Source organism: Oncorhynchus mykiss, chromosome 10, assembly GCF_057628025.1.
Source record: "Oncorhynchus mykiss isolate SJ-2025 chromosome 10, ASM5762802v1, whole genome shotgun sequence".
NCBI classification, from domain to species: domain Eukaryota; kingdom Metazoa; phylum Chordata; class Actinopteri; order Salmoniformes; family Salmonidae; genus Oncorhynchus; species Oncorhynchus mykiss.
Genome location: NC_143031.1, coordinates 27,511,655 through 27,526,252, shown reverse-complemented (window position 1 = coordinate 27,526,252; position 14,598 = coordinate 27,511,655). Strand labels below are relative to the sequence as shown.

The 14,598-nt window shown below is 44.4% G+C and overlaps 1 protein-coding gene across 7 annotated transcripts in view; it reads left to right on the top strand.

Annotated features, from left to right (window-relative positions):
* Positions 1-14,598, top strand: part of tex14 (testis expressed 14, intercellular bridge forming factor) — a 37,932-nt gene that overhangs the window by 19,684 nt on the left and 3,650 nt on the right. For 3 of the 7 annotated variants that reach the window (XM_090186268.1, XM_090186267.1, XM_021617934.3), the window contains 8 exons: positions 6,295-6,400; positions 6,545-6,623; positions 7,076-7,215; positions 7,739-7,887; positions 8,065-8,428; positions 8,886-9,053; positions 9,170-9,278; positions 11,021-11,125. In XM_090186268.1, coding sequence (XP_090042394.1) covers positions 6,295-6,400; positions 6,545-6,623; positions 7,076-7,215; positions 7,739-7,887; positions 8,065-8,428; positions 8,886-9,053; positions 9,170-9,278; positions 11,021-11,125 — 1,220 coding nt within the window. The remainder of the gene's footprint in view (positions 1-6,294; positions 6,401-6,544; positions 6,624-7,075; positions 7,216-7,738; positions 7,888-8,064; positions 8,429-8,885; positions 9,054-9,169; positions 9,279-11,020; positions 11,126-14,598) is intronic. The other 4 variants (XR_016483636.1, XR_016483635.1, XM_090186269.1 and 1 more) reach the window with 3 other exon arrangements.

Here is a 14,598-nt window from a genome sequence, read left to right as displayed (position 1 = left end):
AAGGAGAGTTTACAGTCTAACCAGACACCTAGGTATTTGTAGTTGTCCACATATTCTAAGCCAGAACCGTCCAGAGTAGTGATGTTGGACGGGCGGGCAGGCAGCGATCGGTTGAAGAGCATGCATTTAGTTTGACTTGTATTTAAGAGTGAAAACCTGTTTTTAGAAATGTTTGCAAATGTATTGAAAATTAAATCCAGAAATATCTAATTTACATAAGTATTCACTCCCCTGAGTCAACACTTTGTAGAAGCACCTTTGGCATTACAGCTTTGAGTTATCTTGGCTATGTCTATCAGATTTGGAGATGTTCTCCCATTGTTCCTTGCAGATTTTCTCAACCTCTTGCTGTTCAGTTAATCTTCAGGTTTTTCCACAGATTTTCAATGGGATTCAAGTCTGGGCTTTGGCTGGGCCACTCAAGGACTTTCACATTCTTGTTCTGAAGCCATTCCAACGTTGCTTTGGCTATATGCTTAGGGTCGTTGACCTGTTGGAATGTAAATCTTAGTCCCAGTCTTTCATTTACACTGAAGCAGGTTGTCATAAAAGATTTGCTTGTATTTGTCTCCATTCATTGTTCCCGCTATCCTTACCAGTCTCCCTATCGCTGCCGCTGAAAAATATTCCCAAAGCATGATGCTGCCACCACCATGGTTCACAGTATGGATGGTGTTAGATAGGTGATGAGCAGTGCCTGGTTCAGGCCAAAGAGTACAATTTTTGTCTCATCAGACCAAAAAATATTTCACGTGCCTTTTTGCAAACTCCAGGTATGGTGTCATGTGCCTTTTAATCAGGATTGGCTTCCACCTGGCCCCTCTCCCATAAAACCCAGATTGGTGAAGTGCTATAGAGAGACTGTTGTTCTCCCATCTCAGCCAAGGAACTCTGTAGTTCTGCCAGAATGGTCATTGGGTTCTTTGCCACCTCCCTGACCCAAGGTCCTACTTGCCCGGTTGGAGGGCCAGCTCTAGGCAGAGTCTGGGTAGTTCCATATTTTTTCCAATGATGGAGACCTCTGTACTCTTTTAAACTTTCAACACTGTAAACATTGTTTTATACACTACATGGCCAAGTGTGTGTGTGTGGACACCCCTTCACATTAGTGGATTTGACTATTTCAGCCACACCTTTTGCTGACGGGTGTATATAATCAAGCACACAGCCATGCAATCTCCATAGACAAAAATTGGCAGTAGAATGGCCAGTACTTAAGAGCTCAGTGACTTTCAATCAAATGTATTTATAAAGCCCTTCTTACATCAGCTGATGTCACAAAGTGCTGTACAGAAACCCAGCCTAAATCCCCAAACAGCAAGCAATGTAGGTGTAGAAGCACTTTCAATGTGGCACTGTCATAGGATGTCACCTTTCCAACTAGTCAGTTTGTCAAATGTCTGCCTTGCTGTTATTGTGAAGTGGAAACGTCTAGCAACAACAGCTCAGCCGCGAAGTGGTAGTTCACACAAGCTCACAGACTGGGACTGCAGCGCGCTGAACCGTGTAAAAATTGTCTGTCCTCGGTCGCAACACTCACTACAGAGTTCGAAACTGCTTTTGGAAGCAACATCAGCACAATAACTGAAATCCATGAAATGGATTTCCATGGCTGAGCAGCCGCACACAAGCCTAAGTAATCACCATGCGCAATGCCAAGCGGGGACCAAGTCCATATTAATGCCCATGATTTTGGAATGAGATTGTTTGAAAAGCAGGTGTCCACATACTTTTGGTGTGTATATGTCTCATCACAAGTATATCTCGGGGCTCTGCAGACAGTGCCTTGGACTTCATGTTATAGTTTCTGCTCTATATGTGAAATCAAAATATTTCTCTGTCCGCTTTTGTATATAATCTATACTGAACAAAAATATAACCATTCAATTGAAATAAATTAGGCCCTAATCTATGGATTTCACATGAGTGTGCAGGGGTGCAGCCATGGGTGTGACTTGGAGGGCATAGGCACACCCACTGGGGAGCCAGGCCCAGCCAATCAGAGTTTTTCCCCACAAAATGGCTTTATTACAGACAGAAATACCCCTCGGACGATCCCGCATATGAAGCCGGATGTGGAAGTCCTGGGCTGCTGTGGTCTGCAGTTGTGAGGCCAGTTGGACGTACTAAAACAACTTTTGAGGCAGCTTATGGTAGAGAAATTAACATTCAATTATCTGCCAACAGCTCTGGTGGACATTCCTGCAGTCAGCATGCCAATTGCATGCTCACTCAACCTGAGACATCTGTGGCATTGTGTTGTGAAAAAAAACTGCACATTTTAGTGGCCTTTTATTGTCCCCAGCACAAGGTGCACCAGTGTAATGATAGTGCTGTTAAATCAGCTTCTTGATATGCCACACTTGTCAAGTGGATGGATTATCTTGGCTACGGGGAAATGCTCATTAACAGGGATATGAACAAATTTGTGCACAATTTGTGAGAAATAAGCTCTTTTTTTTTTTTTGTACTTACGGAAATCTTTTGGATTTTTTTTTATTTCAGCTCATGAAACATGGGCCAATACTTTACATGTTGCATTCATATTTTTGTTCAGTGTAGATCATGTATTCTATTGTACTTGGTACTGATTCATAGATTTTCTGTTTTCAAATCAAATCAAATTTTATTTGTCACATACACATGGTTAGCAGATGTTAATGCGAGTGTAGCGAAATGCTTGTGCTTCTAGTTCCGACAATGCAGTAATAACCAACAAGTAATCTAACTAACAATTCCAAAACTACTGTCTTGTACACAGTGTAAGGGGATAAAGAATATGTACATAAGGATATATGAATGAGTGATGGTACAGAGCAGCATAGGCAAGATACAGTAGATGGTATCGAGTACAGTATGTACAAATGAGATGAGTATGTAAACAAAGTGGCATAGTTAAAGTGGCTAGTGATACATGTATTACATAAGGATACAGTCGATGATATAGAGTACAGTATATACGTATGCATATGAGATGAATAATGTAGGGTAAGTAACATTATATAAGGTAGCATTGTTTAAAGTGGCTAGTGATATATTTACATCATTTCCCATCAATTCCCATTATTAAAGTGGCTGGAGTTGAGTCAGTGTCAGTGTGTTGGCAGCAGCCACTCAATGTTAGTGGTGGCTGTTTAACAGTCTGATGGCCTTGAGATAGAAGCTGTTTTTCAGTCTCTCGGTCCCAGCTTTGATGCACCTGTACTGACCTCGCCTTCTGGATGATAGCGGGGTGAACAGGCAGTGGCTCGGGTGGTTGATGTCCTTGATGATCTTTATGGCCTTCCTGTGACATCGGGTGGTGTAGGTGTCCTGGAGGGCAGGTAGTTTGCCCCCGGTGATGCGTTGTGCAGACCTCACCACCCTCTGGAGAGCCTTACGGTTGAGGGCGGAGCAGTTGCCGTACCAGGCGGTGATACAGCCCGCCAGGATGCTCTCGATTGTGCATCTGTAGAAGTTTGTGAGTGCTTTTGGTGACAAGCCAAATTTCTTCAGCCTCCTGAGGTTGAAGAGGCGCTGCTGCGCCTTCTTCACAATGCTGTCTGTGTGAGTGGACCAATTCAGTTTGTCTGTGATGTGTATGCCGAGGAACTTAAAACTTGCTACCCTCTCCACTACTGTTCCATCGATGTGGATAGGGGGGTGTTCCCTCTGCTGTTTCCTGAAGTCCACAATCATCTCTTTAGTTTTGTTGACGTTGAGTGTGAGGTTATTTTCCTGACACCACACTCCGAGGGCCCTCACCTCCTCCCTGTAGGCCGTCTCGTCGTTGTTGGTAATCAAGCCTACCACTGTTGTGTCGTCCGCAAACTTGATGATTGAGTTGGAGGCGTGCGTGGCCACGCAGTCGTGGGTGAACAGGGAGTACAGGAGAGGGCTCAGAACGCACCCTTGTGGGGCCCCAGTGTTGAGGATCAGCGGGGAGGAGATGTTGTTGCCTACCCTCGCCACCTGGGGGCGGCCCGTCAGGAAGTCCAGTACCCAGTTGCACAGGGCGGGGTCGAGACCCAGGGTCTCGAGCTTGATGACGAGCTTGGAGGGTACTATGGTGTTGAATGCCGAGCTGTAGTCAATGAACAGCATTCTCACATAGGTATTCCTCTTGTCCAGATGGGTTAGGGCGGTGTGCAGTGTGGTTGAGATTGCATCGTCTGTGGACCTATTTGGGCGGTAAGCAAATTGGAGTGGGTCTAGGGTGTCAGGTAGGGTGGAGGTGATATGGTCCTTGACTAGTCTCTCAAAGCACTTCATGATGACGGAAGTGAGTGCTACGGGGCGGTAGTCGTTTAGCTCAGTTACCTTAGCTTTCTTGGGAACAGGAACAATGGTGGCCCTCTTGAAGCATGTGGGAACAGCAGACTGGTATAGGGATTGATTGAATATGTCCGTAAACACACCGGCCAGCTGGTCTGCGCATGCTCTGAGGGCGCGGCTGGGGATGCCGTCTGGGCCTGCAGCCTTGCGAGGGTTAACACGTTTAAATGTCTTACTCACCTCGGCTGCAGTGAAGGAGAGACCGCATGTTTTCGTTGCAGGCCGTGTCAGTGGCACTGTATTGTCCTCAAAGCGGGCAAAAAAGTTATTTAGTCTGCCTGGGAGCAGGACATCCTGGTCCGTGACTGGGCTGGATTTCTTCCTGTAGTCCGTGATTGACTGTAGACCCTGCCACATGCCTCTTGTGTCTGAGCCGTTGAATTGAGATTCTACTTTGTCTCTGTACTGACGCTTAGCTTGTTTGATAGCGTTGCGGAGGGAATAGCTGCACTGTTTGTATTCGGTCATGTTACCAGACACCTTCCCCTGATTAAAAGCAGTGGTTCGCGCTTTCAGTTTCACGCGAATGCTGCCATCAATCCACGGTTTCTGGTTAGGGAATGTTTTAATCGTTGCTATGGGAACGACATCTTCAACGCACGTTCTAATGAACTCACACACCGAATTAGCGTATTCGTCAATGTTGTTGTCTGACGCAATACGAAACATGTCCCAGTCCACGTGGTGGAAGCAGTCTTGGAGTGTGGAGTCAGCTTGGTCGGACCAGCGTTGGACAGACCTCAGCGTGGGAGCCTCTTGTTTTAGTTTCTGTCTGTAGGCAGGGATCAACAAAATGGAGTCGTGGTCAGCTTTTCCGAAAGGGGGGCGGGGCAGGGCCTTATATGCGTCGCGGAAGTTAGAGTAACAATGATCCAAGGTCTTTCCACCCCTGGTTGCGCAATCGATATGCTGATAAAATTTAGGGAGTCTTGTTTTCAGATTAGCCTTGTTAAAATCCCCAGCTACAATGAATGCAGCCTCCGGATGAATGGTTTCCAGTTTGCAAAGAGTTAAATAAAGTTTGTTCAGAGCCATCGATGTGTCTGCTTGGGGGGGGATATATACGGCTGTGATTATAATCGAAGAGAATTCTCTTGGTAGATAATGCGGTCTACATTTGATTGTGAGGAATTCTAAATCAGGTGAACAGAAGGATTTGAGTTCCTGTATGTTTCTTTCATCACACCATGTCACGTTAGTCATAAGGCATACGCCCCCGCCCCTCTTCTTACCAGAAAGTTGTTTGTTTCTGTCTGCGCGATGTGTGGAGAAACCCGTTGGCTGCACCGCTTCGGATAGAGTCTCTCCAGTGAGCCACGTTTCCGTGAAGCAAAGAACATTCTTGCTTGATCGTGTGACATCGTGTGAAACGTTTGTTTTCACTTTTCATTCATGCACTTTCTTGCACTTATTTTTTGGACACTGATATATTTTAATAAACATCTTTATTTTGCATTCAAGCCTCAGTTTTGGATTTATTTGTTTTTCCGACAGTGTGCGGGTCTCCACCTCTTCCAATAGTTTCTGCTCTGGCATGCACTGTCAACTGTGGGACCTTATATCAACAGGTGTGTTTCTTTCTAAATCATGTCCAAACAATTTAATTGGCCACAGGTGGAATCCAAGTTGTAGCTACGTCGAGGATGATCAATGTAAATTGGATGCACCTGAGCTCAATTTGGAGTGTCCTAGCAAAGGGGTGTGAATGCTTACGTAAATTAAATTTCTGTATTTAATTTTCAATAAATTTGCCCAAAAAATCTAAACATGTTTTCACATTGTCATTATGGGGTATTTATTGTGTGTGATGGGTGAGAATCTATTTTGAATTCAGGCTATAACACTGTAATAAGTCGAGGGGTATGAATACTTTATGACGGCACTGTATATGGTATAACATAACGTCGGAGTAGTTAGTTATTTAGCTAATTAGTTAGTCATGCATGTAGTTAACTGTAGTTGTTGGTTTCCTCTTGTTAGAGCCCTGTCAGCTCAGAGGATGACCTGGATGTGACAGTGGAGGTGTGTAGGGCTGCTGACAGTAGGACTGTACCAGAGGAGCAGAAGCTGGAGACCAAACATGGGAGTAAGATAGCTGTGTGTGTGTTTTGACACTCAACTAGAGTTTGAGCAGTATTTCAGTTTTGAAGCCATCATATTCACTGCTGGGTCATTCAGGCAGTAGTAGATGAGGACAGATAATAAACTGATGTAGTGTTCATTTCCCTAGAGTGTCAGCCTGTACAGGAGTCAGATGAGATTGACATAAACCCCACTGTCAGTCAGCACGCACCCTTTCCAATGGCCAGGTAGGAGCAGCACCAACACACTGACGCTCCATGGTAGAATCAACTGTACAATATGATTATGTAATGTATGTGTGTATTGTCAATAGACAGATTAATGCTTAAGTGCAGATTAATGCTTAAGGTTTGTAAATCCCTGTTAGAACCTGATGGGAATGTTGTTTAGGAGCTCTGGAAAGGGTGAGACTGTAGTCCTGTGTAGCTCAGTTGGTAGAACATGGCGCTTGTAGGTTTGATTCACATGGGGGACCAGTATGAAAAATGTATGCTCTCACTACTGTTGCTCTGGAGAAGAACGTCTGCTAATTGACAAATGTAAAGAGTAGATTGAGGTGTGATATAGTCAAGAACCAACAGTTCTTCCTTTGGGAGTATGTCCACATATCATGCCCAGTGTGCCACACAGAGTATTTCTGCAAGATCATGTATGTATGTATGTATGTATGTATGTATAGTGGTCTACCTGACCTGGCTGATGTCTCCAGCATCACGTACTCACCCGCCCAGCACCATGAGTGGTTGGACCAGGAGAGACTGCAACCCAGCCCCCTGAACAGACGGCCTCCGCCCTGCTACAGCACCCCATGCAGCCCAGGTACCAACCAACGCCACCCAGCTACCAGAGTGTTACATTTAAGCTCCATTATACGCATACATTTTCCATCAGCATTCTTTGCTACAAAGTGCGTCCTACCTGCTACACACAGAGGGGAAGAGCGTCTTTATTCTATTTTCCCCTACTATACCATATTCATTGATTATGCCTAAGTACAATAGCTTTGGTCCAGTTTTTCACAAGTACTCATTAAATTGTTGCTAGTGATTGTACTAAATGTTCCTCTAATTACACAAGTTGCTATTGTTTACATAGTCAATGTAGCTAGCTAGAGTTTCGCTAGCGAGTAGCTTTTAATTCATAAATCGTAGTACAATATCCAGTGGTGTATAGTCGAGGCCCTATGCAACCAAAATCAACTTTATTTCAAACTTACATTACCAGTCAGTTCACACACCTTGCATTGGTTCCTTGAGTGTGCGTGTTCAACACCAGGAGCACTACTTTTACAAGTTGAATTGCAGCTAGATGTCACTGGTATACGTGTTTTGGTGTGGTGCAGCGACTGCACCCAACTACAGAGCCATGGGGGTCACTGGGGAGCCCATCCCCCCTCTGCCCAGCCTGCTAGACACCTCCACCTGGGGCAGCACCCGCTCCCTGCCCCCCCACACCGAGAGCTTCGCCATTGCCAGCCTGGGAGCCAGCACGGTCAGAATAGTCAGCACTCTCCCAGTCAGAACAATGTTTCAATTAATTCTTCAGACCTGTCAAAATATATAGTACGCGGGTGCCAACCAACCCTGGTCCTGGAGATGTACAGGGTGTGAAGTTTTACCCATTATAAACGTAACTGAAATGTTGATATCTTGGCTGCTCTATCTGCAGACAGACCTCTCCAGACAGACCTCACCCCTGATGAGAGACTCCTCCGTCGAGGAGACTGGGACGCACGTGGGCGTGTCAGAGTTCACCACAGCCAGCTCCGGAGAGAGACGGACCACAGGGACCAGCCAGGAGGGCGTGGGCTCTACCTACACCGTACCCACCACCAGCCAAGAAAGGGAGGAGGTGGAGGAGAGAGAGAGTTTAGAGGAGAAGAACATGGAGTATCTCGAAGGGGAGAGAGGGATGTCGCTGGCTGCTGACAGGAAAGAGTTGGAAGGGTCCGATCAGGGTAGCTGTGCTGGTGTGGATGTCGACCTGATGGACGAAGATCCTCTGGATGCTAGCTCCTCTGTTTTAGAGGGAGGTGAGGTGTTGTCTCCAAACATAGTTCTGGAGGAGCGGGTGCAGGCTTTTATAGAAGCTCTATCCATGTTAACCCAACCCCCCCCCAACAAAAATTTGTGATGACATTAAATCAATGTGGGGAAACGTATTGGATTTTTTTAAAGTAATTACGTAAGAATTGTATTTTATTTGTTATTATGTAAATCCAATGTCATGGTGACATTTTTTGATTTCACGTTTAATTCCCGTTAGTTGACAACTCAACCAAATGTAAATCAGAACTGACGTCTGCGCCCAGTGGGAACTCTCCTGATTCAATTAAGCAAGGTGTTGCTGATCAGTTGAATGTTATTGTCAGTAACTGAATTTCAACTAACTGACGTGATATTACTATTAGATCAGTATGTCAACCCCAGACCAGTGTACTATGTATGTTTGGTGGTAGACTGTGTTCAGTTATAAACCTGTCTCTGCAGAAGATGAACTTGTGTCAGATGAGGAAGAGTTGCCTGGCGAAGAGGAGACAGACCATGAGGCTGAAGATGTGATTAATGATCAAGTGCTAACTGACGAAGAGGGTTCTGTGGCCAGTACACAGCAGGCAGAGACATCAGGAGCTCACCATGGCAGCACACACAGTGAAGGTACTACACTGCATTACATCAGCATTATAAGAAAATAAAAAAACAGTATCTCTAAACAGTAGCAAATACATATTTCTAATAATAAATTGACCCAAAAGCAATTTACCTCTGTTCAGATTCCCTTTCAGGCTGTGGTCCAGACACAGAGGGAGCTGCATCATCTGTACAGCAGAGCCAGGCCAAAGGCCTGTCTGGGGGCCCAGACTCACTGGAGGAGACTGACAGGTAGGCCTCACTAAACATAGTGTATTCAGAAACTTTGACACTTTCCACATTTTGTTACGTTACAGCCTTAATCTAAAATGGATTAAATGAAAAAATTCTCAATCTATACAGAATACCCAGAATGAAACAGGTTTTAAGAAATGTTTCCAAATGTATTAAAAATAAACATACCTCCAAAGTTGTGCTCAGGTGAATCCTGTTTCCATTGATCATCCTTGATGTTTCTTCAACTTGATTGGAATCCACCTGTGGTAAATTCACTTGATTGGACATGATTTGCAAAGGCACACACCTGTCTATACAAGATTCCACAGTGCATGTAAGAGCAAAAACCAAGCCAAAATGTATGCAGCATTGAAGGTCCAAGAACAGTGGCCTCCATCATTCTTAAATGGAAGAAGTTTGGAACCACCAAGACTTTTTCTAGAGCTGGCTGCCCAGCCAAACTGAGCAATCAGGGGAGAAGGTCCTTGGTCAAGGAGATGACCAAGAACCCAATGGTCACTCTGACAGAGCTCCAGAGTTCCTCTGTGGAGATGTGAGAACCTTCCAGTAGGACAACCATCTCTGCAGCTCTCCACCAATCAGGCCTTTGTGGCAGAGTGGCCAGACAGAAGCCACTCCTCAGTAAAAGGCACGACAACAGCCTGCTTGGAGTTTGCCAAAAGGCACCTAAAAGACTCTGACCATGACAAACAAGATTCTCTGGTCTGGTGAAACCAAGATTGAACTATTTGGCAGAATGCCAAGCGTCACGTCTGGAGGAAATATGGCACCATCCCTGCAGTGAAGGATGGTGGTGGCAGCATCATGCTGTGGGGATGATTTTCAGCAGCAGGGACTTGGAGACTAGTCAGGATTGAGGGAAATAGGAACAGAGCAAAGTACAGAGAGAGAGCCTTGATGAAAACCTGCTCCAGAGGGCTCAGGACCTCAGACTGGGGCGAAGTTCACCTTCCAACAGGATAACAACCCTAAGCACACAGCCAAGTCAACGCAGGAGTGGCTTCGGGACAAATCTCTGAATGTTCTTGTGTGGCCCAGCCAGAGCCTGGACTTGAACCCGATCGATCGAACATCTCTGGAGAGACCTGAAAATAGCTGTGCAGTGACACTCCCCATCCAACCTGACAGAGCTTGAGAGGATCTGCAGAGAATGGGAGAAACTCCCCAAATACAGTTGTACCAAGCTTGAAGCATCATACCCAAGAAGACTCGAGGCCGTAATCGCTGCCAAAGGTGCTTCAAAAAGTACTGAGTAAAGGGACTGAATACTTGTAAATTTGATAATTTTGCAAATATATATATATATATATATATATATATATATATATATATATATATATATAAAAAAAAAGTTTATAAAAACCTGCTTTTGCTTTGTCATTATGGGGTATTGTGTGTAGATTGAGGAAACAAAACAATTTAATACATTTTTAGAATAAGGCTGTTATTACATAACAAAATTTGATCAAAGTCAAGGTCTGAATACTCTCTGAATGCACTGAAGCTCTGGCTAGGGGTCACAACTGTGCCTGCTTTTGTTCTAGCCAACACTTAGTTTATTCACTCCCAACCTCCAGGACCAGGGTTGGAGACTACTGTATTGGACACTATTTCTGCCGTATTTATTAATTGGCTATATTACCAGACTAGTGATATAATACTAAAAGAGTAGTACCCCTAAAGTGGTAAAGTTCACACAAGTGACGTATACTCAGGCTCGCTCTCTCTCCCTCCAGAGCTCACTCTACTCTGGATGAGGTGCTGCAGGGCATGTTGGTGGAAAGGGCCGCTGGTCAAAGGGTTCTGAAAAGTCCAGGTCTGGTTGCACACCCCAAACAGCAGTGAGTGCCCAGCCATTAGCATATAACCTTACAAACTAATCCAATATCCACAGTTGAAGTCAGTCCAACATAGTTTACTAATTAGTAGTGATGCACCGATATGACATTTTTGGCCGATATCGATATTTTCCTTGCCAAAAAAAAAAAGATACCAATATTACCATTTCTAGCGGCCTTTTAAGCAATCTAAACTCAGCAAAAAAAAGAAACGTCAACTGCGTTTATTTTCAGAAGACTAAATATTTGTATGAACATAAGATTCAACAACTGAGACATAACTGAACAAGTTCCACAGACATGTGACTAACAGAAATTGAATAATGTGTCTCTGACAAAGGGGGAGGGGGGTGGTCAAAATCAAAAGTAACAGTCAGTATCTGGTGTGGCCACCAGCTGCATTAAGTATTGCAGTGCATCTCCTCCTCATGGACTGCACCAGATTTGCCAGTTCTTGCCGTGAGATGTTACCCCACTCTTTCAACAAGGCACCTGTAAGTCCCGGACTTTTCAAGGGGGGAATGGCACTAGCCCTCACCCTCTAATCCAACAGGTCCCAGACGTGCTCAATGGGATTGAGATCCGGGCTCTTCGCTGGCCATGGCAGAACACTGACATTCCTGTCTTGCAGGAAATCACGCACAGAACGAGTAGTATGGCAGGTGGCATTGTCATGCTGGAGGGTCATGTCAGCATGAGCCTGCAGGAAGGGTACCACATGAGGGAGGAGGATGTCTTCCCTGTAACGCACAGCGTTGATTGCCTGCAATGACAACAAGCTCAGTCCGATGATGGTGTGACACACCGCCCCAAATCGATCCCGCTCCAGAGTACAGGCCTCGGCGTAACGCTCATTCCTTCGACGATAAACGCGAATCCGACCATCACCCCTGGTGAGACACAACCGCGACTCGTCAGTGAAGAGCACTTTTTGCCAGTCCTGTCTGGTCCAGCGACTGTGGGTTTGTGCCCATAGGCGACGTTGTTGCCGGTATGTCTGGTGAGGACCTGCCTTACAACAGGCCTACAAGCCCTCAGTCCAGCCTCTCTCGGCCAATTGCGGACAGTCTAAGCACTGATGGAGGGATTGTGCGTTCCTGGTGTAACTCAGGCAGCTGTTGCCATCCTGTACCTGTCCCGCAGGTGTGATGTTCGGAAGTACCAATCCTGTGCAGGTGTTACACGTGGTCGGCCACTGCGAGGATGATAAGCTGTCCGTCTTGTCTCCCTGTAGCAGTGTCTTAGGCGTCTCACAGTACGGACATTGCAATTTATTGCCCTGGCCACATCTGCAGACTTCATGCCTAAGGCACGTTCACGCAGATGAGCAGGGACCCTAGGCATCTTTCTTTTGGTGTTTTTCAGAGTCAGTAGAAAGGTGTCTTTAGTGTCCTAAGTTTTCATAACTGTGACCTTAATTGCCTACCGTCTGTAAGCTGTTAGTGTCTTAACCTCTCTAGGGTCCCACCTCGTCAAGAAGCCAGTGAAACTGCAGGGCGCCAAATTCAAAACAACAGAAATCCCATATTTAAAATTCCTCAAACATACAAGTATTTTACACCATTTTAAACATACAGTTGTTGTAAATCTGGCCACAGTGTTCAATTTCAAAAAGGCTTTACGACGAAAGCACACCACACGATTGTTTCCAGCCAAAGAGAGGAGTCACAAAAAGCAGAAATAGAGAGAAAATTAATCACTAACCTTTGATCTTCATCAGATGACACTCATAGGACTTCATGTTACACAATACATGTATGTTTTGTTCGGTAAAGTTAATATTTATATCCAAAAATCTGAGTTTACATTGGCGCGTTATGTTCAGTAGTTCCAAAACATCCGGTGATTTTGCAGAGAGCCACAACAATTTACAGAAATACTCATAATAAACATTGCTAAAAGATACTACTGTTATGCATGGAATTTTAGATCCACTTCTCAATGCAACCGCTGTGTCAGATTTGAAAAAAACTTTACGGAAAAAGAAAACCATGCAATAATCTGAGTACAGCGCTCAGACAACAAATCAAGCTAAATCCACCATGTTGGAGTCAACAGAAGTCAGAAATAGCATTATAAATATTCACTTACCTTTGATGATCTTCATCAGAATGCACTCCCAGGAATCCCAGTTCCACAATAAATGTTTGTTTTGTTCAATAATGTTCATTTATGTCCAAATACCTCCTTTTTGTTTGTGCGTTTAGCCCAGTAATCCAAATTCATGACGCGCGATCACTAGGAGCAGACAAAGTCAAAAAGTTCTGTTACAGTCCGTAGAAACATGTCAAACGATGTATAGAATCAATATTTAGGATGTTTTTAACATAAATCTTCAATAATTTTCCAACTGGAGAATTCCTTTGTCTTCAGAAATGCAATGATACTCAAGCTAACTCGCGTTGCCAGCTCGTGGCTCTCTGGCAGACCTCTAACTCATTCCCCTCTCATTCGCCCCCACTTCACAGTAGAAGCCTCAAACAAGTTTCTAAAGACTGTTGACATCTAGTGGAAGCCTTGGGAAGTGCAATATGACCCAGTAGACACTGTGTATTTGATAGGCCAAGAGTTGAAAAACAACAAACCTCAGATTTCCCACTTCCTGGTTGGATTTTCTCAGGTTTTTGCCTGCCATATGAGTTCTGTTATACACAGACGTCATTCAAACAGTTTTAGAAACTTCAGTGTTTTCTATCCAAATCTACTAATTATTATGCATAATTCTAGCTTTTATGGCTGAGTAGCAGGCAGTTTAATTTGGGCACGCTTTTCATCCAAAATTCCCAATACTGCCCCCTACCCTAGAGAAGTTAACGACTGTTCCACAGGTGCATGTTCATTCATTGTTTATGGGTCATTGAACAAGCATGGTAAACAGTGTTTAACCTCTCTGGCGCAGGCATTCCGCTAGTGACCCACCTCGACAACATCCGGTGAAATTGCAGAGCGCCAAATTCAAAATACAGAATAAAGATACAAGTGTTATACATCAAAATAAAGCTTAACTTCTTATTAATCCAGCCGCTGTGTCAGATTTCAAAAAGGCTTTACGGCGAAAGCATAGCATGCGATTATCTGAGGACAGCACCCCGCTTACACTAGCATACATTTTCAAGCCAAGTAGAGTCGTCACGAAAGTCAGAAATAGCGATTTAAATTCATCACTTACCTTTGAGCTTCATCTGGTTGCAGTTACAATAATCCCTGTTACACAATTTTTGTTCGATAAAGTTCCTCTTTATGTCCCAAAAACTCAGTTTTGTTGGCGCGTTTTGTTCAGTATGTTTATATAATTAATTCTCAGGTTGTCTATTGTCTAAATAATCAATAATATTTAAACCGGACAATAGCGTATTCAATAGAAAGGAAAAAGAACGAAGGGTGCGCAATTGGTCAAGCGCGCAAAGGAGCTCTGCTTCATTCTGCATGCCACTTACAAAATGGTCTCATTCTGCTTCATTTTTCAGAAAACAAGC